Source organism: Colossoma macropomum, unplaced genomic scaffold (assembly GCF_904425465.1).
Source record: "Colossoma macropomum unplaced genomic scaffold, Colossoma_macropomum, whole genome shotgun sequence".
Taxonomy (NCBI): Eukaryota; Metazoa; Chordata; class Actinopteri; order Characiformes; family Serrasalmidae; genus Colossoma; species Colossoma macropomum.
Genome location: NW_023494789.1, coordinates 51,020,881 through 51,048,127, shown reverse-complemented (window position 1 = coordinate 51,048,127; position 27,247 = coordinate 51,020,881). Strand labels below are relative to the sequence as shown.

Below are 27,247 nucleotides of genomic sequence, written 5' to 3'. Positions count from 1 at the left end.
GTGTGTAAATTTCATAATTAATAGACTTAAAGAAACGACCCAAAATAACTTGAAAAAAGTCTGGTTCCATTGACTTACATTAAAAGTGAAGGAAGTTTTTTCTTCTCCTGTAAAGTTACCATTTTAGAGATATGAGGTTTTTTTCAGACAGCAGCAATAAGCAAAGAAAAACAACTTTCCCAGCATGTTAGACTCAGATATCTAGCTAACAAATAAACTACATTACTCACGCTGCCCTCTAAATGTGTTACACCAAATTAGCTTTAAACTAATTCACTTTTTTTCATAAAGCCCATGATGTGTAGCAATAAATGCATTAACCTCTTTCTTTTAAATCACATTTATTTGCTTCAACCCAAAGCTCCCAATTCACACGTGTTGCAGCATAAAACTGCAGAAAATGACTGCAGTCAGCTTAAATAGCTGTGATCATCTCAAATAACTGTGATTAGGTGATTTTGTAATATTTATGTAATTATTTAATAATTGTTTCTCCTTATTAAAAAGGCACTGAAGTGACTTGTGCATTTGCCACACTGCAAAAAATGGTATCATGTCAAATAAAAAATCTTAAATCTAGTTAGTAAATCTAATATCTCTCCTGTTGTAATCTTAATTTAAGATTATCCATTTTATTTCTAGACATTTTACTTGTTTTTATTAAGTAAAATGTTCTCTATATTGGCAGATAATTGTGCTTGTTGTAAGAAATGTGCTTAACCATCTGTCAGTACAGTGAGATAATTTTACCTGATAAAATTACTTAAAACAAATGTAAAAGTGTCTGGAAATAATCTAGATAATCTTATAATCTGTGCACAACCATCTCAAAATGGGAAATATTAGATATATCAACTAGATTTAAGATCGTTTCACTTGAAAAGATGCCAGTTTTTGCAGTGTAATATTCAACACTCTCACTCTGGACTCTCTCAGTGGATGTTGCCAGATTTACAGAACTCTTGAACATTTTCGGTAATAAAAATCAGACGTGTCTGAAAATGAAGAGAGACTTCATCACCTAAAATTTGCTTTCAATTGTGAAAATTTATCAGAAGAAGGAAAATCAGGCTAAAAATCATGTAGCCCAGATTTAGACTTAAGAAATGTTGATGTCTTATTTGTTATTGAAGAACGGTGAGATGGTCAGACGTGTGCTGGTGAGCGCAGTACCTGGCTGGAACTCCTTCCAGAGCCTGAGTGGCAGCCTCACCGAGCACCTCTGCCTTCAGGTAATACAGCATCCGCACCCTCAGCAGCACCCTGTACACACACACACATAAATACAGAGCAGTCCGAACGCAATAAATAAATAAACAAACAATTAAATAAATCATTGTCCAATTATTCGCAGACTGCACTGTAAATTTTATCCAGAATATAAATAATATATACATGTAGATATAAACAATCCTATTTTTTTTCCATGGTGCTGGCAGGGTTTATTATTATTATTTAGTTTATCAAATCTACATATTTTTTAAATGTACACATTTTCTTGCATGTCTAAAAAACCACAGTGTTACTGTATTAAAATTACATATAAACTGATGCACTGTTTTTATCTGTACATAACTAAATCTCTCTTTTGTGTCTGATTGGTCAGAAGGCTGTCCCTGTTTGGTCATGAGCATGTGCCTGATTGGTCAGAAGGCTGTCCCTTATTGGTCAGAAGCTTGTGCCTGATTGGTCAGAAGGCTGTCCCTAATTTGGTCAGAAGCATGTGCCTGATTGGTCAGAAGGCTGTCCCTGTTTGGTCATGACCATGTGCCTAAATGGTCAGAAGGCTGTCCCTGTTTGGTCATGACCATGTGCCTAAATGGTCAGAAGGCTGTCCCTGTTTGGTCATGACCATGTGCCTAAATGGTCAGAAGGCTGTCCCTTATTAGTCAAAAGCATGTGTCTGATTGGTCAGAAGGCTGTCCCTGATTGGTCAGAAGCTTGTGCCTGATTGGTCAGAAGGCTGTCCCTGTTTGGTCATGAGCATGTGCCTGATTGGTCAGAAGGCTGTCCCTTATTGGTCAGAAGCTCTTCCCTTTTCGGTCAGAAGGCTGTCCCTGATTTTTCAGAAGCTCTTCCCTTTACGGTCAGAAGACTGTCCCTGATTGGTCAGAAGTTTGTGCCTGATTAGTCAGAAGACTTATCCTGATTGGTCAGAAGACTTTCCCTGATTGATTCCCTTGATCCTGATTGGTCAAGCAAGAAATCCTGTTTTGCAAGACAGACTCCGGGTGGTGAACGCCTGACTTATCACCCAGTGTGCGTTCGTACTGCCCTCTAGTGTTTTAAAACATGTCCCAAACAAACTCAAACTCCTTAAAACCATTTCACTGAACTACTGCAGCTGTTGTGCGACCACAGCTCACTCTGTGTAACTGTAAAGTGACTCGAGTGTGAATAAGGCGCTATATAAATGAAAAGTATTCTTATAATCATAATGATGATGATTATTATTATTACTAATAAAGCAGTGTTGTCTTTAGAGCGTCTCACTTGTTACAGTGCTGTTTGAGGTGTTTCTTGTAGCTGTCATCCTGCAGCACCACCTCCGGGTTACAGTGGACCAGCCAGTCTGCATTCTTCAGCTCTGGAGGACTCAACTGGTTCTTCATCTTCTTACCCTTACGGCCCCGCGGCACAGGAGCCGACAGCCCTGCACAAAAACGAACTCCAGATGTTCAAACTCCAAACGATTTTGCGTCAATGATCTCACTGTTGTTGACAACAGCACTGTCAAAATTTGAAGCTACAACACCCTGTGGTCAACAGAAATGCTCCAGAGCTGATATATATTTTTCCTCTCAATGTCACTGGATCCCTTTAATTACGAGGTCATTAAGGAGAAAGAAATATGAATATTGCTAGACGCAAGCAGGCGCTGCACATTAATGCAGCACTATGTAAGATTTTTTGTCATTACTGAGTGAGGAGAGTAAAAACAGGCTAAAATATAGTGAGTGTGAGCTGCTGAGTCGCCCTTAAAGCCAGAAATAATTATTTAAAAGTCAGAGGCGTCGAGTTTTTCACACCACGTCGTACGTCTTTATGTGTTAACGTCACACACAGACTCTAAAAGAAGGTCCGCCTCGATGTTTCGGCCTCAAATGATCTCAGAATCAACATCACACTGATGAAGATGTGATGACAGTAGTAGATAATTCACTCTCATCCTCAGAAGACGCTCCTTCACCAAGTTTAGACTGAGCTCTCTCTGAATTCTCTTTTAATCATTGTAGCGTGAGGTAGAGATGGGCAATATGATGATATTTCATCATTACTGTGATAAACTATGTCACAATAAGCTTGTCTGAGCGTATTGTGGAGATCATCAGACTTTAACACTGACCAACTTGCAAAGAAAGCATAATTTGTCCTGTTTAATTGGATTTACTGTAGTACAGTGTGTAAAACGTTGAACTAAATTCAACCCACTGAATGAGCTCCTGCTCGTATTCAGTCAGTGACATATCTAGAACTTCCAGAAACACTACAGAATGTTCAAAAAATTGGTCCAGTCCATTGGAAATCAAAGCAGGATTGGTTGATTTCTGTCACGTAATTACACTGAAGGTTCATCTAATGTGTTAGGACTTCCGTTCAGCTCGTGAAGTGCTAACCAATAGGAGAGCTCGCTTAGCTATCTATCTAGATACCACAGAGAAAAACAATTGCTGATTGGCCAATTTCTGCTCAGCCTTTCAAGAATTTAACCCTTTTGTTTTCATACAAAACTTCCCAATGAAACAAAAGTCCTGTAATCACTCTACTGAATGAAGTAAACTAAAAATTACAGACATGCGTTTTCTGGTTCCTAGAAATCATTAGGCCATCTCTGAAGGCCTAGAAAGCTCTGAGGGTTCCCCTCTGCTGTTTGAGAGTAAGACAGCAGCGATTTCTGAAAACACCATTCATTTTCCCAATTAAGAAAAACTTCCAAGACCAGAGGTCCCAACCCAAATATTCAGAAGAGCCATTTTGTCCTTTCAACAAAAATCGATCCGCCTTGGGAGCCACAACATTACGTCCATTTTTGTTTTACCATCTTGGCTGTAAATCTGTCTCAGTATGTGCTAAAAAGTATAAATAAAAACTCAGACTTACTTTGCTCTGCTTTAAGTTTTAGCTCAGATATAGCTGCTTTTCTCGCATCTCCAGCAGGAAACTTTTCCACAAAAGCAGAACAGTTTCTTGTAAAATGTCTCTCAACGTTTGACTTTTTACGAGGCTGAAGTCGCTTCTCATTCTCCAGCTTCTGGTTCGAATTTTCCCGTTCCACCTTAAATGGTGCCTGAGGCGCCAGAATGTAACAGCTGCACCATTTAAGGTGGAACAGGAGAATTCGAACAAGAAGCTGACCTGAGCTTCACAACTTTTTAGTGTTTATCAGTTTCTTGTTGCAGAAAAAACATACTGGAAAACCAACTAAGTGATTATAAATGCAAATAAGTTAAGTCTCCAAACTATCAATGCTTGTCTTAAATCTTTCTCTCTGTCGTTTCGTTAGCTACTAGCTAGGCGAGAGTGTTGTCTGTGTTGCTATGGTGACCAGCAGTCTGCGCTGATCTTCAGGGTTAAAGGGTGAATTAGCAGTTCTACATTAACTCCAGAGTTTAAGACCATTTATTGTTAAACTGTGTTGAACGATCAGCAGAGCTTTATTTTACTGTAAAGGAGGATTATTTTATTTTTACCTACTAATCTGATTCAGCTGTGGAGCCACAACAGGACAGTAAAAGAGCCGCATAAATAATGAAATAAATAAATAAATAAACATAATGGAAATTATGTATTTACAGATGTTTTAATTCACTCCATTGCAGACTTTTACACATTTTTTTAATGTAAATCAGCATCACTAAGTTCATTTGTGCACATTTTAGTGCTGAGCGTGCGCTAAATCAGAACAGAGACGTGAAAGGTTACCCGAGTGGTTCTGTAGTGCTTGGTTGTGTCCGTCCTTGGTGGGCGTGATTAGGTCCCAGATGAAGCTCTTGATCTTGTCGTCTCCTTTGTAATGGCGCACGCAGTAGGCGAGCAGCGCTCTGCACAGCACCTCCATGTCTCTCTCTGTGAGGTGCCACTTAAAACGTCCGTGATTCAGAATGTCCTTCCACCGCCCCCACCTGAACACGCAGAGCAGAAACACAATGAGCCCAAGACCCGGAGTCTAAACGAACCATCTGTGTAGGCCTGGGCTGACACATCGGTCAGCTTTTAGAACCGGCAGGATTTCTTTCAGAATAACAAACACAGAGCGTAAAAAGATGTTCACTGCAAAAAAAACTGTCTTGTCAAGTAAAATGATCTTCATTCTAGTCGATTTATCTAATATTTCCTATTTTGAGATGGTTGCAATAGAGTCCGGCTGCAGACATGCACTCTCAGCCCCACTGACGTCACGGGCACATGCACTCTCTGCCACAACGGCAGAAGCCGCTCAACGGCTCGGTAACTTTTGGCTGCTTCTGCTTAACGACATCATCACTTAATCCACCTTCCGTCTATAACACAGGTAGATTAATTACATGTAATGTACCTCCCTGTTGAAAATTCATAGAACCCATTAAAGAGTCTGTTGGTTCCTGGTGGTTTTCAGTACCATAGCAAGAAGATAGTGGACCACTGTCGGCCCACTGATGGCAAAGTTGGCGGTGGTCCACTGGCGTTTTGCTCAGCGTTTTCCGGCGGCCCACCAGTGGTATTTCCTAAAACATGATCATGTGACCATGATGGTTACAGGTTACGCAGAGTATTAGACAAAATTCCACTTCTCTTTGCTCATTTTCCGCTCACAGTCCAGTTTACTGATTTTTCCTTCCTTCATTTCTTTAGTTATACTTCGTAAATTAGTTTGGTAAATAATTTTAATCCAGCTCAGAGTCACCAACAACACTTCCTATAAAACCACTTTACATCAGGCCTAGTAATTATTTTTTCTCTCAGTTGTTTGTAATGTTTGTCTTACTTTATTTTCCAACATAAAAGTCTCTGTGCATTTTAAATCAGTTTGAGGAGATTGAAAACTAGTCTGGGTGGTCCGAGGGTGGACCAGCAGTGGCAAACAGTCAGTGGGGTGCCGACCTTATTAAGCTAGTGGACCGATATATGCTGCTATCTGGGTAGTCGCTAATGGTATCTGTGTTTTCCTGAAGGGTTGATATCACAGTGTAAAGGATTCTCATCGTTTGATTACGTAATTCATTTTCTAATGGCTTCTATTGGCAACCATCAAGCCAATTCCCGTTAGGAAGCGAAACCATCAGGTTTTGTTCCTAACGGCCCTGCAGACACAGTGACGTTGTTGTCGTCCTGTTTCGGTGCCCACAGTGTCGTCTGCTTGGTGCTTTTCCACGTTGTCACAATGTTGAAATGTGATTCCTCAGAAAATTTTGACAACGTTGTCTGACATCTTTCTAGCAGGTTGTGACGACGCTGACGAGACAGCGAAAATAATCGGTACTACGTTGACTGTATGATGTCACAACCTCCTAGAATCATTAATGAGTTCTATTTTAATCAATATCACAGTTTTAATAACCTGTTCTGATCGTCTTCAGCTTGGCTTTCATGAGTTTCAGTAGCCTTTTTGTTTTTTCTGCAAATAAACCCGACATTCATATTTTATCGTCATGGTAGGTTTTATTTTGTTTCTATATTTAATTAGATTATTATTGGTATGGTTATGTTCAGTGTAGCTCTTGTTGCCCAGCAGTTTGTGTTCCACTGTTTTCCCTCATAAAACCAACAAAAACACTGTGGTGACAGAGCAGCACTGACGTCATCAATAGGCTGGCGGTGCATGTCAGGCTGAGAGTGCATGTCTGCAGCCAGACCCTTCTCGACGATTGTGCGTTTATTATTAGATTATTTAGCTTATTTCTAAACATTATTTACTCGTTTTAGGTAATTTTATTAAGTAAATTTATCTCATTATACTGGCAGATAATTTTGCTGGTTTCAAGCACATTTCTTAAAACAAACAAAATTATCTGCCACTATAATAAGATTATTTTACTTAATAAAATGACTTAAAAAAGTAAAAATGTTTGGAAATAAGTTAAATAATCTTTAAAGTTATGCTTACAACAATCTCAACAGGAGAAATATTAAATTTATTACTTATATTTAAGATAATTTTCCTTAACAAGAAACTATTTTCTGCAGTGTTTGCACTTGGATGAGGTTTCAAATCAAATTAGCAGTAATTCTTATTGCTGGAAACACACTGTTCCACTGAAGGTCAGCTTTCCAGACACAGACTAAGCTTAAGCCCTAAGACTAAACAGAGTTTCCAATGGTGAAAGGCCATTTACTTTTTATTTTAGTCCAATGTTAGGCTTAATCCATGTCCTGAGTATTAAAACTATGCCTCCTTCCCCACATCTACTTGACCATCTTATCATCTTTCTCTGCAAAGTGTCTTCTCTGCCAAGTTGTGAAGGAAATAAGCAAGCGCCTGAGATACAGACCCAAATATGAGGAGGTTCTTCTCCACCCTGAAGCACTCCGCTCTGAGATATCGTCTACTGCGGTCGCCGAAGCGGCGCGAGCGGCAGGGACGCTCCTCGGAGTCACTGTCCAGCTCCGAGAACTCCATCAGCTCGTCGTCCTCAAACGAGTTGTAGTGGCGCGTTTGCTTCCTCACACGAGGCGTATCGATCACCAGACTCTCCTGCAGGAGAACCAACAGAGGACGCGTTATCTACAAACTGGATCCGCTGTTCTGGATCATATACACAATTACAGTGAGTCGAGTCTGTTTCCAACACTGAGCACGTGCTACAGTCCTTTTCAGACCTCCTTTCAGATTCTATCACCACTCCACACGCGGCGACTGCACACAGGATGGTAAAATACTGTCTGAACGACAAACGATTCTTCCTTTCAGTCATCCGTGCTGATGTGGATCTGAATGATGTGATACATGTAATTTCATGTAGAAAGTCAATGTGTGGCACCAGCTGATGCGCCAGCAGATGCTGTTATTCGCACACTGCTTATAGCGCAAGTTAAATGGTGCCATCATGTGCAACAAGCAAAATTATGGTTAAACTTTGGCAATTAATTCAAGGCTCCCATGTGTGCCGAACCGTGGGGGGTGATCTGTACAGATGAATTACGGTTTTATATATATATGTATATATATATATATATATATATATATATATATATATATATATATATATATATAATTAAATTAAAATTAAAAACAGGTTTAGAACTGTTTCAACATCAGACAGCCTGTTTTAGTAACAGCAGAATCATCGTTGTCATTTCTGCTTAAATTACAGATTTTATTTTTTCACTGTGCTAAAAATAATTATGAAAAAAAAAATAACCTGGTTTGTTAATATTCAGTGTGTTTTTAACTTATTATTGCAAGTAATTTGATCTAAAAGCAGCATTTTCTACTTATTTCAAACCTCTGAACTCTTATCAGAGCTGCTTATTTCTAGACTGGAACCAACATATTTTAAGATTTCTTGTCGAGTAAAATGATTTTGCTGCACTTTCTCCTCAAACTCGTCTTCATTTCTTGTATTTTAGCTCATCGTTCTTGCAGTGCAAGCTGTAAAAATGCTTTAGGGGGTCGATCTGCTCTACAGACCCTTCTCTTCTAGCGGGAATGAAAATCGGATGAAATGAGCAACAGGAAAGAACAGAGTGGGTGAAATGAACTGATCGTCTCGTACTGCCTTCTGGACAGCGCGTGCGCAGGATCACTGTGGTGTGGTAGCCACAGAGTGCTGCCTTACGGCACGGCATGACTGAGAGCTGCAGCTGGGACTGCTGCAAAAACACCTCCTCACAGAAAGGTCCCTGAAAATGATCAGGCAGGTCCTCGTGCTGATCACGTATCAGTGGCAGAGAGCAGAGAGCAGAGGGAGGATGTGACAGGCTGACTATATGCTCAGAAATACACTGAAACAAACTTAGAAACAGAACGAAAAAGACCTTCTGTCGTTGGACGCCTGCGCTCGGCGGTGCACCGCAGCGGGGTATGCGGCTCACACACTGCAGTTGTTTAGCTCAACCTTGTTTTTTTCATTAATTCCACCCATCTGCTTCAACCATAATGAGAGCCAGATATTCAAATCAACCCTGTTTCCTCTCTCTCTCTCTCTCCTTCCGAACCCCCATCCTCTCTCGCTCTCTCCCTCCTTCTGATGCGCCGTCAGTTGGCTGGTTCTCTGGCGTTCGGCCAAGGCAGGCGCGGCAGACGTCTTACTCAAACCGAGAGACAAATGGAGACGGAGGGGAAGAACGTGAGGGACGATTTACAGACATCTGCTGTCTTTACCTTCTCTGCTTTCGAGTCGATCTCCAGCTCAGCGATTTTAGCCCATTTCTGCCAGAAGTTGGGGTCGTCCAGAGAGATGTCCGTTCGGTTTCCAGAAGATATAAAACTGGCCTGAAAACGACCATAAAAACAAGACAGAGAGAGACTCTGAGTCACAAAGACTGATATTAGGAGCATATATGGAAATTAAAAACCATCAGTAAAGGAAATGTTTATGGGAAGAATGATTTCCCAATTAATCTCATATTCTATAAAATAATAAACATAATATCTTTATTTATAGAGCACTTTTCACAGCAGTGGCAGCTCAGAGTGCTTTACAGACAGGTGATAAAGTTTAAAAGTAATAAAAGAAACTATGAGTATTCATTTAAAATCATATAAGACAGTGACACAGATTAAAGAGATAAATACCAAGAGTGGTAGAGTTTTACTGAAGCGCTGAGTTGAAGAGCTGCGTTTTCAGATGTTTATTAAAAGTGAGCTCTGAGCTTCACTGTCTAATAAAAAGTGACCTGAGCTCCACAGTTTTAAGGTCTTTAAGGTCATTTAGAGCTTTAAAAACCAGCAGCAGAGCTTTAAAAGACATAATTCAGTTCTAAATATCTGCTTTTTTTGGACAAAATAGTTTGATTTAGTATGTAAACATCTTTTAAATGTCTCCATCCATACAGTCCATATATGGAAACCAAGCCTGTTTTGAATTCAGTTTTTGTGATGTCATTAAAAAACCAACACATTTACTTCTTTTGGCAGTTTAGCTCCGCCCATTCATGCTGAAGTTATATTGAGTGTTTCAGCTCGGATGGCCTTTTGAATGAGGTGCAATACAGGGCAGCCAATAAGAACAGAGCTCATTTGCACAGCTCAATCTTAAAGGTGCAGTAACACCAACAGCCTGATTTGAAGGGATGAAGAAAGGCTGGAAAATCATGATTGTTTTGGCACAAATGTTATAATTGGATCTCAGGGAACTGCAAGAAAATGGGCCCTTTAAAAGTAGGTTGAAATGATATTGCAGTTGGCTTGTATACAAAATCAAAAAATAACCTAAAACTGAAGTACAGTCGTGCTCAGTCATGCTCAGTCTTCAAGTCTAGGCTAAAACCCACTTGTTTAGTGGAGCCCTTGGTAATTAGTTTTCCCTGTCAGATAAAAGGTGCAGATCTGGGGGTTCATGGTCATAGAGTATTATGGTAAACTGGGAGTGTTGGTGCTGGCGTCCCGCTGCTCTCACTCACTCAGGTTTGCTGACGGTGGAGTGGAGGGGCGCTGACATCTCAGGGAGCCTCGTGTCTCTGTTACTTTTCTGACTCTCACTCTTAGTGAGGCTGTAATAACTAGACCTGGCCGAGTCTCTGCTGCTCTGTTAAAACTGTACTGTGCCTCCTCTTCCTTGATTGGGTGCCCACTGCTCACCTGTCTCCTGGACCAGTTTGACCACCATGGGGCTTCTCACTGTACAAAGCTGTGCAAACCTCACCTACCCCACAAACACACAGACCCTCCTGATGCTGCTGCACAGACTCACATTATTTAATCACAGCTGTATTTAATATTTTACACGAGTGCTCAAACCTTATTCTCTGCTCATTTTGCTCGTGTTATTGTTTTGCTATCCGGTGTGTTCCAGAGGAGGATGGGTTCCCCTTTTGAGTCTTGGTTCCTCTCAGTGTTTCTTCCTCTTGCTCTTTTAGGGAGTTTTTCCTGCCACTGTCGCCACTGGCGACACTCATGGGGGCTCAGATCCCGATTTTTCTGTAAAGCTGCTTTGTAAAAAGCGCTATATAAATAAACCAGTAACACTTCATTTGGATGGTCCACTGTAGATTCTTGTATTTACTGTATTTACTAACATTTACTGTAGATAAATGTTAAGTATATCTTTAAGTAACATTCAACTAAATAGCCATTAAATGCAAATGACTGTGAAGTTAAGTGTTACTCGGACGGTCCACTGTAGGTGCTTTGTGAATGCATTCAACTTAATATCCATTAAATTCAACTGAACTTCAAGTTTAGTGTGAAAGAATTTATTAAATCTATCCCTAAACCTAAACCTAACCCTCACCTTAACCTCAAGGTAAGACCTACATCTACTCCTAATCCTAACCATAACCATAACCATAACGTTATTGATAATCATCTGAACATCACCAGAAGGTTTGTTAATGATTTTAGTCTCTGTAGAGCATCTATAGCGGACCATCCAAATAAAGAGTGACCAATAAACCTTGACTTAAGGATTAAAAAACACCTGGCATGAATGAATGTTCCTGCGTTTACCTTCGCGAACGTGGACCCCTTCCCCTCGGACTGGATGGTGATGGTTTGGGTGCGGCGTTGGAGAATCTGGTCGATATCTTCCTCACAGAACTTCGACCCTTCATCTTCCTCGTCCATTAGAGCACCATACGCGCCCTTCCTCAGGAGATCCTCCACTTCCATCTTAGACAGCTGCTGAACCTGTGAGGGTGAGAACAGCAGACCTGCAGTTAGTCACAGCTGATCAAAACCGTCTGACTGCTCCTCTTTTAACAACTTGATGCTCTTGAAGTAGAATGAAGTGGACACAGACCCCATTGAGGCTGCCCTTGCGGTTGATGTCCTGCAGAACAGCCTTGTCCAGTCCCAGTTTTAGACTGGCTTTGTCGAACATCTCCCTTTCGTATGAGTTGCGCGTGATGAGACGATACACCTTCACTGCTTTGCTCTGGCCGATCCGATGACAGCGGGCTTGAGCCTGAGAGGTTAAAAAGGGTTCATAAATAAACTTCAGTAAAGTAAGAGGTTACTCAATTTCCCCAGATCCCAAAATCAGTCAAAATCAGCCAAGTGTGAAGTTTGGCTCTTTAGTTTTTGCTCTGGCTTGAGGCTTATGTAGCTTATGTAGCTAATGAAAAATGTAAGTCTGCTTTATCCAAAATCTTTTTCAATGACTTTTAATATATTATCCTTAGAGGTGGGCGATACGGCAACATGTTATATAGTGATACTAACGTTTTTTACGATACGGAGTCACAATATTTATTTTTTCTGACATCTGATAAATTACAACAGTGTCACGTTTTAAAAATACTATCAAAAACTATGAATTCAATTATTTGTATTCAACGTTTCACACTTTGCTGCACTAAATGCTCACTTTGTAATCAAACATGCGGTGGGTAATTGGTTTTTATGTAATGACAATATCCACAGCATGCTCAGGAAAGCATATTGTGACATGCTGTGATGCTCCGCCCTTTTCATCTTATTACAGATGCTAAAGAGCAGCTCCGCCCCTTTCATCTTATTACAGACGCTAAAGAGCAGCTCCGCCCCTTTCATCTTATTATGGACGCTAAAGAGCAGCTCCGCCCCTTCCATCTTAATACAGGCCCTAAAGAGCAGCTCCGCCCCTTTCATCTTAATACAGGCCCTAAAGAGCAGCTCTGCCCCTTCCATCTTAATACAGACGCTAAAGAGCAGCTCCGCCCCTTTCATCTTAATACAGGCCCTAAAGAGCAGCTCCGCCCCTTTCATCTTAATACAGACGCTAAAGAGCAGCTCCGCCCCTTTCATCTTAATACAGACGCTAAAGAGCAGCTCCGCCCCTTCATCTTAATACGGACGCTAAAGAGCAGCTCCGCCCCTTTCACCTTAATACAGACGCTAAAGAGCAGCTCCGCCCCTTCATCTTAATACGGACGCTAAAGAGCAGCTCCGCCCCTTTCATCTTAATACGGATGCTAAAGAGCAGCTCCGCCCCTTTCATCTTATTACGGACGCTAAAGAGCAGCTCCGCCCCTTTCATCTTAATACGGACGCTAAAGAGCAGCTCCGCCCCTTTCATCTTAATACAGGCCCTAAAGAGCAGCTCCACCCCTTTTGTCTTATTACAGGCCCTAAAGAGCAGCTCCGCCCCTTTCATCTTATTATGGACGCTAAAGAGCAGCTCCGCCCCTTTCATCTTATTACAGGCACGAAAGAGCAGCTCCGCCCCTTTCATCTTAATACGGACGCTAGAGAGCAGCTCCGCCCCTTTCATCTTATTACAGGCGCTAAAGAGCAGCTCCGCCCCTTTCATCTTATTACAGGCCCTAAAGAGCAGCTCCGCCCCTTTCATCTTAATACAGACGCTAAAGAGCAGCTCCGCCCCTTTCATCTTAATACAGACGCTAAAGAGCAGCTCCGCCCCTTTCATCTTAATACAGACGCTAAAGAGCAGCTCCGCCCCTTTCATCTTAATACAGACGCTAAAGAGCAGCTCCGCCCCTTTCATCTTATTACAGACGCTAAAGAGCAGCTCCGCCCCTTTCATCTTATTACAGACGCTAAAGAGCAGCTCCGCCCCTTTCATCTTAATACAGACGCTAAAGAGCAGCTCCGCCCCTTTCCGTCCCTTACAAATATAATTGAATTGAATCATTAACTTACAATATTTTCTATCAAGTTATCTGCCCTGAGATTTGATCTCCACTTTGGAAATACGATGATTTCAGGAAATTAACTCAATACATGATGTTCTACAGCTTTCTCAGTCAGCCTTTAAGAATCTTCTACTACTCTGCTCTTCATTCTGGACACAGCTAACATTTCTACAATCATATTTACAGCTTCCTAGAGTCCTAATATTGATCTGAAACCTGTAAAGTTGTTCAGGACGAGCAGATTAGAATCATTTTAAACATTCAGTCACAAACTGGCTTAATATTGTGGAAAACAGTGATTTTGAATGGTTGTGTATGATGTCTGAAACTGCGTTCTTTGTCCTACATCTCCCTTCCCCCATCCTTGTTATGTCTTTGTGTCTCTCTCTCTCTCTCTTTCTTTCCCTGAAGAGCGAGGGAAGCTCCACCACTGACCTTGGGCCTACAGCTAACAAAAGAAAAACATCTAGTGTATTTTAAAAACAACAAACTACAGCAGAGCTTGAAGCGATTTAGTCTGTCCAAGTCTTCTCTTTGTCTTCTCCTCTGTGGACGTGTTAAGAGACACTAAGTGAGTAACCTGCAGGTCATTCTGAGGGTTCCAGTCCGAGTCGAAGATGATGCAGGTGTCTGCAGCGGTGAGGTTGATGCCCAGCCCGCCGGCTCGGGTGCACAGCAGGAACACGAAGCGGTCAGAGTCCACTTTACAGAACCGATCAATGGCCGCTTGACGCAGGTTCCCTCGGACTCTCCCATCAATTCGCTCATAGGTGTACCTGAACAACACAATACGGCAGAATTTATATACATCGATCTGCCATCACATTAAAACCACCTCCTTGTTTCTACACTCACGGTCAATTACAGACTGTAGTCCATCTGTTTCTTTGTCACCCTGTTCTTCAATGGTCAGGACCCCCACAGGACCCCCATAGCACAGACACAGCAGTGCTGCTGGAGTTTTTAAACACTGCGTCCACTCACTGTCCACTCTATTAGACACTCCTACCTTGTAGATGTAGAGTCAGTTGCACAGTTTGTGTTGGTCATCCTCTAGTCCTTCATCAGTGGTCACAGGACGCTGCCCACAGGACGCTGTTGGCTGGATATTTTTGGTTGGTGGACTTTTCTCAGTCCAGCAGTGACACTGAGGTGTTTAAAAACTCCAGCAGCACTGCTGTGTCTGATCCACTCAGACCAGCACAACACACCACCACCACGTCAGTGTTACTGCAGTGCTGAGAATGATCCACCACCCAAATAGTACCTGCTCTGTGAGGGTCCATGGGGGTCCTGACCACTGAAGAACAGGGTAAAAGGGGGCTAACAAAGTATCAGAGAAACAGATGGACTACAGTCTGTAACTGTAGAACTACAAAGTGCACCTATATAGTAAGTGGAGCTGATAAAATGGACAATGAGCGTAGAAACAAGGAGGTGGTCAGAATGTTATGACTGATCAGTGTATGTTATGTGTAACATATAAAGGTACTGTACTGTGCAAAAGTCAGAGACCACCTTTTATTTAACAAATTTCCAGTCAAAACCAGAGTATGTGAGTGGTGCAGAGCGGGGAGAGGAGCAGCACCATGCTGCCCAGAGTGTGGAGCAGCTTTTTAGAAAGTTGGAGCGCCGGTGTTCCCTCTCATTCCAAAATCACTCCAATATCACTCGTTTCTACGAGCTAGAACGTCCTTTCCCACTCCCGTCCCCTTAACAAGAGAAATCATCTTAAATGCAATCTAAATATCTAATATTTCTCATTTTAAGACAGTTGTAAACTTAAATCATAAGATTTTTAACTTATTTCTAATGTTTTTACTTGTTTTAAGTAATTTTCAGTTAAAGTATTTCACAATATTGGCAGATAATTTTAAGAAATGTGCTGAAAACAAGCAGAATTATCTGTTAATATAGTGAGATAACTTAATAACATCAATTAAAACAAGTAAAATACATCTAGAAATAAGTTAAATAACCTTATAATGAGCTTACAACGATCTCAAAATGAGAGTAGTCGATATTTAGACTACATTTAAGATGATCTCTTGTTAAGATGTCATCTTTTCAGGGTGTCAAACTGAACCACTAAGAGGGCCATATTAACAGATCTCAACACAACTGTGTGCCGGAGAACATCTACGATTTATTTCATTTTTCATTAACATTTTGGTATAAACTGAACTGACCATGGTTTATTCAAAATACACAAAAACTTCAACAGTAAAATACAGACACTTATAGTAGACCTACTTGAAATATTCAAAGTTTAAACGTCCCCAGTCTTTTAAACCTACCGATTTGCTTAAACTACACTCCTGGCATCTTTTCCTTGCTGCAAGTTCATTAAGACTTGGGCTCAGTTTCTGAGCTGACGTTAAGTGTTTCTGTTGGCTGAACTGCAGTTAGTGTGTTTGGTGATACGACTGGTGTGGAACTGTGCAGAATTATGTAGAATTGAGGTGCAACCACCGTCCCATAGACTGCTGTTGGGGTCGGAGAGTCTGAGCACACATAATGTCGCAGTGCATGCTGGGGACTGTAGTGCAAAGTACTGTGAAATGAGCTAATATTATTAGTAAATCACAATACTTCTGTGGGCTGGACAGGATTGTGTCCTGTGTTTGACACATGCGATGTACTCTAACAGGTTCTTTTGCTTATATTTTCGCACTCAGAGAAAATGTAAGCTTTGTTTCTCTCTACACATGATTCTGTTTAGCTGTAGACGTTTGTGTGAGTGTGCTCAACAGTGTAGTGTCAAGCTTGTAACTGTAACAGAACCCTTTTTGGGGAACCATTTTCAAAAAGGTTCTATACAGAACCACATACAACACATTCTCCATTAATCTGAAGGACGATTTCACCATGCAGAGAGCCAGTTTAGCATAGAAACTGTTCTCTGAGTGTTCACGGTCCATTGTCTTTACTAAAGAACCCATGGAGAACCATCGTTTTTAAGCGTTTACAACCAGTGTGAGCTTCTAAGCAAACAGTCAGTAAGCACATAAAATTGTTCTATACTTTTGTACTTAGCTGCAAGAATTTAACAATAAAAGACGATTAAGTAGTTAATTGCCATTATTTATATGACACTTGCTTGTAATATGATCGCTACAGCCTCTAACTGGAGTTCAAAAAACTGATTAAAAGCTACAGAGAAATTGGGGCTCCTAACAACCACCTGGAAGAGCTGGTCGACCCCAAAACTGCCCCCATCAGATAAACAGCACTTAAAGCTTTCATCTCTGAGAGAGGAGAAAATCAAGCTGCTTCAGATCTGAAAACATCCACAGGTGTTTCTGTCCATCCTTCCACTGTGAGAAGACGACTCAGCGCTGTGGATCTGAAAGGATGTGTAGCTGATCAAGAAGAACCTCACTGAGAAAAGGAGACGGACACACCAAACAAAGAAGCTGAACGATGGACTGACCACCCCAGAGTCCAGACCTCAACACCACTGAATGAGTTTGATTACTTCAGAAAATCATCAACCAGCTTCTAAGACTGAACTTTGTGTGTGTCTGCAGATTCTTTGAGGAACTGAAAGTGAGTAAAAGCGGTAATAAAGGTAGAGTTAATACTGAAAAATATGATTTTTTAATGTAATTTTCTGTTCCAGCTTTTTTGTTACCCTGAAAAATTAATAACTTGTACTTAATGGCTGTATTGACTGGAAATTAACCGTGGTCTCTGACTGTACTGCACTGGTGAAAATGTAAAGCAGATCCTCACCTCCTCTGAATGAGGTAGTCCTCTAATATGTCTAAGCACCGAACCATCTGGGAGAATATCAGCACCTTGTGTCCTCCGGCGATCAGTTTGGGCAGCAGCTTGTCGATCAGCACCAGTTTCCCAGCAGCTTGGATCATAGCCTGGAGCTGGAAATCTGGGGCGTCGGGATTGTGGGTTTTCCTGAAGCTCTCCAGAATCTTCTCCTCAGCACCTGAGGGCAGCAACAGGGATGCGTTTGTGTATTTTAGGGCTGCACAATAAATCGCATTTTTATCATTGTTGCGATTTGAGTTTCTATGATGAACACATCGTTAAGAGCTGCGCTGACAGAATGGATTACAAATGACCTCATACACCTCGTCATCATGAAGTTGTGTGTTGTGGCTGACTGACATGAAAGTTCTGTAACCTATATTGATTTCACAGAACTACAAATTAATATAAACCGATAATATCAGTCAATACAATTTAATGTGCCAGCAGAAACTTACAAATAGCAATAATTAACTTTAAGCTTATGATTAATTTACTACTATTTATGTGTAAATTGTCTGATTAACTATTAGCTAATTAACGATAATCAATGGCTGCCAAATGACGACAGAAACACACACACACACACACACATTTTCTAAACCGCTTATCCTTCTGGATCGCACAGGGAGCTGGAGTCATTGGGCAGAAGGCAGGATACACCCTGGACAGGTCGCCAGTCCATCACAGGGACGGCAGAAACAGCAAATGCTCAATTAAACAAACATTACTCACTGCTGCCCTCTAATGGTGTTACAGCACCAGTCAGAAGAACTTTTTGGACCCATGACGTTTCCCAATAAATGGATTTTGTTCCTTTTATATTTACATGTATCTGTTTGATCAGAACGGTCTTTGTTTATTTATCGATTATCCTTTTTTATTTAAATGCATTCAAAATGATCTGTAACCTATGATTTCACAGTTTTTTGACGTAACCTGCATAAGTGCCCAGATATAAAGGATTGTGAGTGACCACACAGTCAAATTCTACACCATATTGCAATGGAATACGTGGTATATATACACATATATATATCCCACTGACTTTTATATACACATATACATACTAAATGAAAAACTGTACTATTATTCTCAGTGTCCTTAAAAAGTTCCTTGAAATGCTGTTCATTGTGATTCAAACAGTAGGAATTAACCCCAAAATTCCTCTGCAAGTGTTTGACAGTGTGTCTCTTAAAGGGTTAAATAATTTAAATATCGTTGCACCAGGGCAGTGACAGGGAGGAGCTTAACAGAATATGTGGTCGTTTTCTTGGTTTATATTAATTTGTTCTTACTGTTCTTATTTGTCATCAGTTCACTTTCTAGAAAGCTGTATTTGGTGAGTTAAAACACGTTATTCTCACGCTACAGGTTAGGTTCAAATACGTTTTACATGTTTTGCTATTTTGAACATGATAGTATTTATTTATTTATTTATTTATTTATGGGAACGGGAGGCAACCCACAGTTTTGCAGTCTATAGACTGACAGTGCTGTGCAAAAAAACAGAAAACACTCCTTCATTCATTTTATTTCCAGCTAAAACAGCCATTAAGTACAAGTTATTTATTTTTCTTGACAAAAATAAAGCAGAAAATATATGTTACAAAAATTACACAGAAGCTTCAACAGCTGCACTGCCTTTACTAAAGTAGTCTTAAAGAAGCATCTTTTTTCAGAGTGTAGGACGAAGCTGTAACTGACCGAAAGAAACAAAACTAAAGAATGAAAAATTTAAATATCAATAAAACTGATATTATATTTCGCTGTTGAGGCTTCTGTGTATTGTTCAGTGAATGTAAGTATATAAGGTTCCTGCTTGTTTACGTGACTCTGAAAACTGAGTTACCTGAGTTAATGGACATTATGACTGGAAATGAAACTGAAAGGGAGGTCTCTGACTTTTGTACAGCACTAAAACCTTAATGAATTAATGATTTAATGAATGAAAAGGTTTCCTCATGTCAGAGGTGTCTGATCGTTACAATATAAACAATAAACAACTTTTACTGGAAGGACTTTCATTGATACCACTAAATCTGCAGGGCTTCATTATCGATCTGTATTACCAGCAAATCGATATATTGGTCAGGTCCTAAGGTAATGTGTGTATGTAAGACTGCTGCAGTGTGTGAGTGTGTGTACTCACCCGTGATGAGGTATGGGTGGTTGCAGCACTTGCGCAGCTCCATCATGGTGTTGATGAGGTTGGGCATGTTGTGCTGGTTGGCTCCTTTGGCCAGAAAGGCGAAGTTTTTCTCCAAGATGGCTCGGTAGTATTTCTTCTGGATGTTGGTGAGCTCCACCTCAATGATGGTCTCTTCTTTGGGTGCCAGATTCTTCTCCACATCATCTTTTAGTCTCCTCAGCATCATGGGCTTCAGAATGGCCTGGAGCTTCTTGACCTGTGGGCATTCATTTTAGAGAAAAAAAAAAATATAATGCACATGTTCAGTATCGAGTATCAAGTAAATTCATACAGTATCAATAAACAGATATTGTTCCTAAAGCTTTCTAAAGACACTCATTTCAACCTGAAGGAGATGCACCTGGCTTGAAATATATCACTTTAACAGCAGAGTAGAGTGCAGGCAGAGTGTCTGCAATTCACTCATAAAAAATGTGATTATGCCTAATTAAGAGATGCTGATATTAATATCAGGTCTGAATGATTTGGAAATTCTGTGGCAGATCCAAAAACTGACTGATGTCGGCTGATATTTTGTATCACACAACCATGGATACATAAAGTTTGTTATTTTATATACAATAATATCTTATAAACCCAGTTACAAAAAGTTGGAACACTTGGGCAAAATGTAAATAAAAACAGAAAGCAGTGATTTATAAATCTACTTTGACTTGTACTTAAACTAAAAACAGTGAAAAGACAAGATATGTGATGTTTTATCTAAACAACGTCGTTGTTTTTTGTTAAATATGTGCTCATTCTAAAATTGATGCCTGCAACACATTTGGCTCAATCAAAGACCAGGAATGTTGTGAAATGCTCAAAAAAAACATCTTAATCAGGTGATGTAATCATGATGGGGTATAAAAGGAGCTTCCGGGAATTGCCGAGTCCTTTACGAGGGAGGATGAGTCAAGACTCGGCACTTTGCCAAAAAATGCATCAGCACATAATCCAACAGTTTAAAAATAACACCCCCTGTGAGCATGTGCAAGAATTTTTAGGTAATTCATCCTCTACAGTGCAAAACATCATCAAAGCATTCAGAGAATCTGGAGTATCTCTGCGTGCAAAAGACAAGGCTGAAAACCACAAATGAATACACATGACCTTTGACCCCCCCTGCCCCCCCCACCCAGACAGCACTGCATTAAAACCCAGCATGTTTCTGTGATGGAGATCTTCGCATGGGCTCGAGAATATTTTGACAAACTGTTGTCAATAAACAGCGTTCGTCACTGCATGTACAAATGCAGGTTATGACTGTACTCTGCATGGAAGTCAGATATCAACAACGTCAAGAAACGCCGCCGACTTCTCTGGGCTCAAGCTCATCTGAAATGGACTGATGTTCAGAGGAAACGTGTATTACGGCCTGACAAGGCAATGTTTCAGACTGTTTATGGAAATAATGGACATTGTGTTCTAAGGCTAAAGAAGAAAAGGACCCTCCAGACTGTTACCAGTGTAAAGTTCTAAATCCAGCGTCTGTTATGGTGCATGTGGGGGGGTGTGAACACATTTCGGGGCAACATATGCTGCCTTCTAGATGACGTCTTTTTCAGGGACATCCATGATTATTTCAACTTGACAACAACAAGAAACATTCTGCACGTGCTTCAGCAGCATGGCTGTGTAATCAGAGTGTGGGTGCTAGACTGACCTGCCTGGAGTCTAGAACTGTCTCACACTGAAAACGTGTCTTATTACACTCAAAATACGACAACGAAGGCCCCGTACGGTTGCACAGCTGAAGACACGTAAAACTCGTATATGGCAAAAAATCCTGCTTTCAAAACGGGATCAGTTTGTTTTTTTCAGTCCCTAAATGATCATTAATGCTGTTAAAAGGAAACGTGATGTAACTTTTATGGAACTTTTTTGTTGAAGACATCAAATTTTGTTACAAAAAACAATGAAGTTCATATTGTAAAATATAAAATACTGTGTTTTTGTACTGTTTTCAGTTTAAATATAAGTCACATATAATTTACTGATCACTCTTTTCTCCTTTTAGTAGCATTTCTCACACTGACCCCATTTCTTCTGCATAAATATTACAAACTGTTCACCAAAATATACTTTTAGATGCTTTATTGAATATTTCAGGAAGAGCAGTGAATAAAATCAATCACAGATCAATGATATACACCAAACTTTCGAAATATAAAGAATTCTGCACATTATTTTCATTAGAAATTCATTGCTGATGTTCTACAGCTTTCTCAGTCTTTTCAGAATCTTCTACAGCTCTTTTATTTTCAGCTTCATAGTGATGTTCTGATTATCTAAAGCCTGTGAAGTTGTTCAAGATGAGCAGGTTACAATTATTTTATTCATTTATGCACAACCAGACTGATATTATATCACTGAAAACAATGATTCCAAACGTCTGAATGACTAATTTTACCCTCCAGAAGCTGCAGTAAAACTGAACTTTAATAACTAATATGACCGTTTGTTCTCAAACTCAAATAAAAAGCAGAAACTTAGTCTTAAATAATGTAAATATTGTCACACTGAGGGCAGAACTACACAGTTTTATTTAATCGCCTCTTATTTTTCTTTTTTACGGTTATCTTCTTAATAAAACATTATTTTTGCGTTATGTTATTGTTATGTTATGTTATTCTGATACTGAGGGTGAGGTTTGTATTTCACGTTATTATTTTAACCATGATGGTGTTTTGTGTTTCGATTCTCCAGTTCAGTCTGTATCGCTGTCATATATTGATTTAGATTTGGTTTCACAGAGGTAAAAACTAAATATAACTGACTGACTGATATATGGGTTTGGTCCTGGCTTAGACACAAATGAGCTGCATTCTGAAATAGCTGTAAATACACTCACAGAAGTCCTAAAATGCAATTTCAGCCTGTTTTGGAGATCTCTCAGTTTAGCCTTAAAGGTTATAATTTATAAATAAATAATAAATAAATAAATAAATAAAAGTAATAAACTACTTCATTTTATTATCCATCCATCATCTAAACCGCTTATCCTTCTGGGTCGCGGTGGGGTGCTGGAGCCTATCCCAGCTGTCATCGGGCGGAAGGCAGGATACACCCTGGACAGGTCGCCAGTCCATCGCAGGGCAGACAAACAGACATACACATCCACACACACACTCACACCTAGGGGCAATTCAGCATGTCCAATCGGCCTGACTGCATGTTTTTGGACTGTGGGAGGAAACCGGAGTACCCGGAGGAAACCCACGCAGACACAGGGAGAACATGCAAACTCCACACAGAAATGACCCTGGTCACCCGGCCGGGAATCGAACCCAGGCCATTCTTGCTGTGAGGCGACAGCGCTACCCACTGCGCCACCGTGCCGCCTTCATTTTATTATATTAATAAAAATTCTGACCAGTAGAATGGGCACTAGCAGGCCTGCAGAAAGGGGTTAAAGAATTTCAGATAAAGATAAACTAGACAAACTAATTAAAACAAGTAAAATATGTCTTCATTAAGTTAAATATTCTTATATATAACTTCTGATTGTTTCTGTACTATTTCATGTTCATTTATTTCTTTCTCTATATTTATTTTATTAGATTTAATTTTATGTTGCACCAAGAGAAATTCCTTGTAATGAGGCCGCCAGCCATTATCCTTCCCAGTCTAGGTGAGTGTATATGGTGTAATTATCTAATTATCTAGTGGTCAATATCGCAGTTTTCTACATTTCAGTCGTTATTCATTCCTGCCTCAAAAAGGATGTGACTCTCATGCAAGACCTTTAAAATAGTATATTTCAATGCAGTAATAACTGTGTTAGCAAAGTGTTGTTAGCATTACAGGAGCCTATCTTCTCCACTGTTGGATAACCTAGTAATTAACTGCACTATTCATATTACTGTACAAGTTTACTCTGCATACTTATCTCTTACATATGCTGCTCTCACAGGACACACTACCTCACTGTACATTCTCCACTCACTCTGTATATATGTATATTATATTTATACTTGCATATATATATATATATATATATATATATATATGTATAGTGAAAAAAATATAGTATCTTGAAAAAAAAAAAATATATATATATAAATATATATATATATATATATATATAAATTGTTTTTTGTTTATTTATTTATTTAATTTTTTTCACTATATTCCATCCTTCTGCACTTCATATGTAAATAATACTGCACTTCTGGTCAGATGCCAACTCAGTTTAGCCTTGAATTTTCTAATTTATAAATGAATAAATAAATAAATACATTTATTTATTTATTAATAAACTATTTTATTATATTAATGAAAATTCTGACCAGTGGAATGGGCACTAGCAGGCCTGCAGAAAGGGGTTGATGAATTTCAGATAAAGATAAACTAGACAAACTAATTAAAACAAAGTAAAATATGTCTTCATTAAGTTAAATATTCTTAAATATAACTTCCTTCTAATTCCATCCTTCTGCACTTTATATGTAAATAATACTGCATTTTGCACTTCTGGTTAGATGCCAACTGCATTTCATTGGCTCTGTACCTGTAATCTACACAATGACAGTAAAGTTGAATCTAATCTAATCTAATCTAACGTAAAGCAGGTGATGCTGCACACTAGCCGGGTCTCTGCAGAGTGTTTAGAGTGTTAGTTTGCTATCAGCACCTACAACTTTCTTCCACTCTCCTCCGTCACCGTGCTGAGTCTACACTGCAGCACTCTGTTTGGCAACTGCAACATTCTTCCTGTGCTTACAGTAGCAAACGCTGCAGTTCATACACGGTTAGTCCTGCACCGCAGTGAACACGCCAATCATCTGTGAGATTTCTGAGATCAAGCAGAACACAGTAAAGTGTCTCCCATCCACCTCTTATATGCAAAATTAGAAAATGAGCATAAAGTTTTTTACACTTGAATGAGGCCGTTTCATTAATAAAGGAGAAATGCAGGAATGTGAAGGAAACAGATTTTTCTAATAAGACCTGATCAAAGTCAAGTGTCTGACTGTTACAATCAGACTCGATCACTGTAATGATCTTCTTACTGGACTTCCTAAGAAAACTACACATCCCTTACAACTCGTACAAAACACAGCAGCATCCTAACAAAAACAGAGAGATCAGATCAGTCCTGCTTTAAAAGAGCTGCACTGGCTGCCTGAATCATTCAGGATAGATTTCAAAGTTCTGCTACTAGTTTTTAAAGCTCTAAATGACCTTAAAGCTCCGCTTACATCACAGAGTGTCTGTCTGCTTATGATCTTAGATCTGCAGATTCTGACCTTCTGAACTCCTTCAGTAAAACACAGAAAACGTGGAGAGACTCTTTCAGTTATTCTGCTTCTAAACTGTGGAGCTCAGTTCAGCTTTTATTAGACAGTCGAGCTCAGAGCTCACTTTTAATAAACATCTAAAAACGTCTCTTTTAACTCATGATTTGAGTGATAACTATGTTTTATCACCTGTCTATAAAGCACTTTGAGCTGCCACTGGCATTAAAAGTGCTATATAAATAAACATTATTATTATTATTATTATTATTATTATCGTTGTTAATAATTATTACATCCTCTCAGAGCTGTTTGCTCTGGCAGCGTTCGCCGGGGTTTCGGTGGGTGATGGTGAAGTGGACAGTAAAATTATCTCAAATCTAGTCAGTAAATCTAATATTATAATTAAGATAAATAAGATAATTAAACGTATTTCCAAACATTTTTTTTTACTTGTTTTGAGTGTTTTTATTACGTAAGTTTATCTCACTATATTGGCAGATAATTTAGCTTGTTTTATGTGCTTGAAACCAGCAAAATCATCTGCCACTATAGTGAGATCATTTTACTTGATAAAATTAACTAAAAAAAGGAAAAATGTCTAGAAATAAACTAGATATGTTACGGGACGGCAGGGAGGCGGACCCAAGTGCAAAGATGAAAATCTATGATTAATTTCTTTCTCTATATTTATTTTATTAGATTTAATTTATGTTGACACTTGCACAGAGAGAAACTTCCCTGCCTACCCGATACTTGGCGAATAAAGATTCTGATGAGTAGCTATAACTTCTGAGTTTAAAGACTGTCTGTGATGGTGATGGAATATTATTGCTTTTCTGCTGATCACAACAGGCGCCAGAGAGACAGTAACACGTTTACTCATTCATGAATGAACATTACTGGCCTGAATCACAGTTTGCGTGATATATGGCACCGCTGCGCTTTCCCTCATCTGCCTGTGACTTTAGCATTTTCCTAACAGAAAAAATGAAAACCTGAACAAGTCTGACGGTAAATTTCCAGATAAGAAGCCGATGTGGACTGAATGAACCTCGAGAGTCACTGACATAAACCCCCTCACTTGAGCAACCAATTTACAGACATATCCAAAAGTCTCAACACCCCAGGTCAGATTACATGTTTGAAAATAAGTTAACACGCCCTCTAGAGGGAAGAAACTTGCATAAATGCATGTTAAAATATTTTTTTTCCTGCAAATTTTAGTGCCCAATTTCTATTTTTGTTTGCTGAGTCACCTCAGGTCACGCTGTGCCTAAACATGAATCAGCTGTACAGGCAGGCAGCACATTTTATCTCTGACGTAAAAAAGGTGTTAAAGGGGCTGGTAGGCAGTCAGGTCAGCAGACCGGGCTGTGAAGGTCAGTCGGTAGCAGGCGGTTATCTCTGTTTTGAGAACAAAGAGAGACAGAGCACCGAAACAGACCAGGCTTTGTAATTCATTTTTATTCTCTTTTATTTCTTAAAACCTCAAGCAGCCCTACTTTCCTGTAGTACTTTTCACTGATCCCACTCGCACCAGTACAACACACACTAACATGCCACCACCACGTCAGTGTTACTGCAGTGCTGAGAGTAGTGGTGGACAGTAACGAAGTAAATGTAATTCGTTTACTGTACTTGAGTAGCTTTTTTGTGTATCTGTACTTTACTGAAGTTTTTCCATTTTGGGGCGACTTTTTACTTTCACTCCACTACATTTCAGAGTCAGATATCTCACTTTTTACTCCACTACATTATGAGAAATCTGTCATTCCTTTTGGTTTATGTGTGTATAAAAACATAACAGGTCAAAACAAAACAAGCGCAAAGCAAGAACACCAATGAGGTCACAGCGGTCACTTTGTTTTGAGCCTGTTTTGACCTGTTGGTCATACCGACCCAGTGCAGCACACGGTTCAACATCAGTGCAGCAGCGTAAAATTTTGGGAGAGTCTATTCAACATAAATGATGAACTAACCTAACTTTGTGTAAATAGACCACAATATAGAAATATGTACACATATGCAGTTGAGACTGACGTGTCTTTTTTCTGAATTTATACAAACACATTTCATTTTATAGTAAATTAGTTTTGTCTAGTTTATGTTTATGAACAGAGACCTACAGATGCAGTTTAGTAAAGGAAACTCATTTGTGAACCTGAGTTTAAAGTTTTTATTAAACTTAAACTTGTAACTAAGTTACAAATAAATCTTAAACTGAAACTTTGCTTGTTTGTAAAAAGTGATTTCAGAGCCACTCAGTTCTACCTGATGGAAACTGTTTGCCTTCAGTGTTTTGTGCTTATGATAATTTTAATAGACATCAGCG

The 27,247-nt window shown here is 39.6% G+C and overlaps 1 protein-coding gene across 1 annotated transcript in view; it reads right to left on the bottom strand.

The window, feature by feature from the left end:
• chd6 (chromodomain helicase DNA binding protein 6) overlaps nt 1-27,247 on the bottom strand; it is a 101,171-nt gene that overhangs the window by 20,316 nt on the left and 53,608 nt on the right. Inside the window, exons 15-24 of the mRNA XM_036571587.1 lie at nt 19,634-19,889; nt 17,449-17,659; nt 14,294-14,489; nt 11,880-12,044; nt 11,588-11,767; nt 9,302-9,412; nt 7,470-7,672; nt 4,924-5,123; nt 2,494-2,653; nt 1,174-1,263 (exon numbers count right to left, since the gene is read on the bottom strand). Of these exons, the coding sequence (XP_036427480.1) occupies nt 1,174-1,263; nt 2,494-2,653; nt 4,924-5,123; nt 7,470-7,672; nt 9,302-9,412; nt 11,588-11,767; nt 11,880-12,044; nt 14,294-14,489; nt 17,449-17,659; nt 19,634-19,889 (1,772 nt within the window). The remainder of the gene's footprint in view (nt 1-1,173; nt 1,264-2,493; nt 2,654-4,923; nt 5,124-7,469; nt 7,673-9,301; nt 9,413-11,587; nt 11,768-11,879; nt 12,045-14,293; nt 14,490-17,448; nt 17,660-19,633; nt 19,890-27,247) is intronic.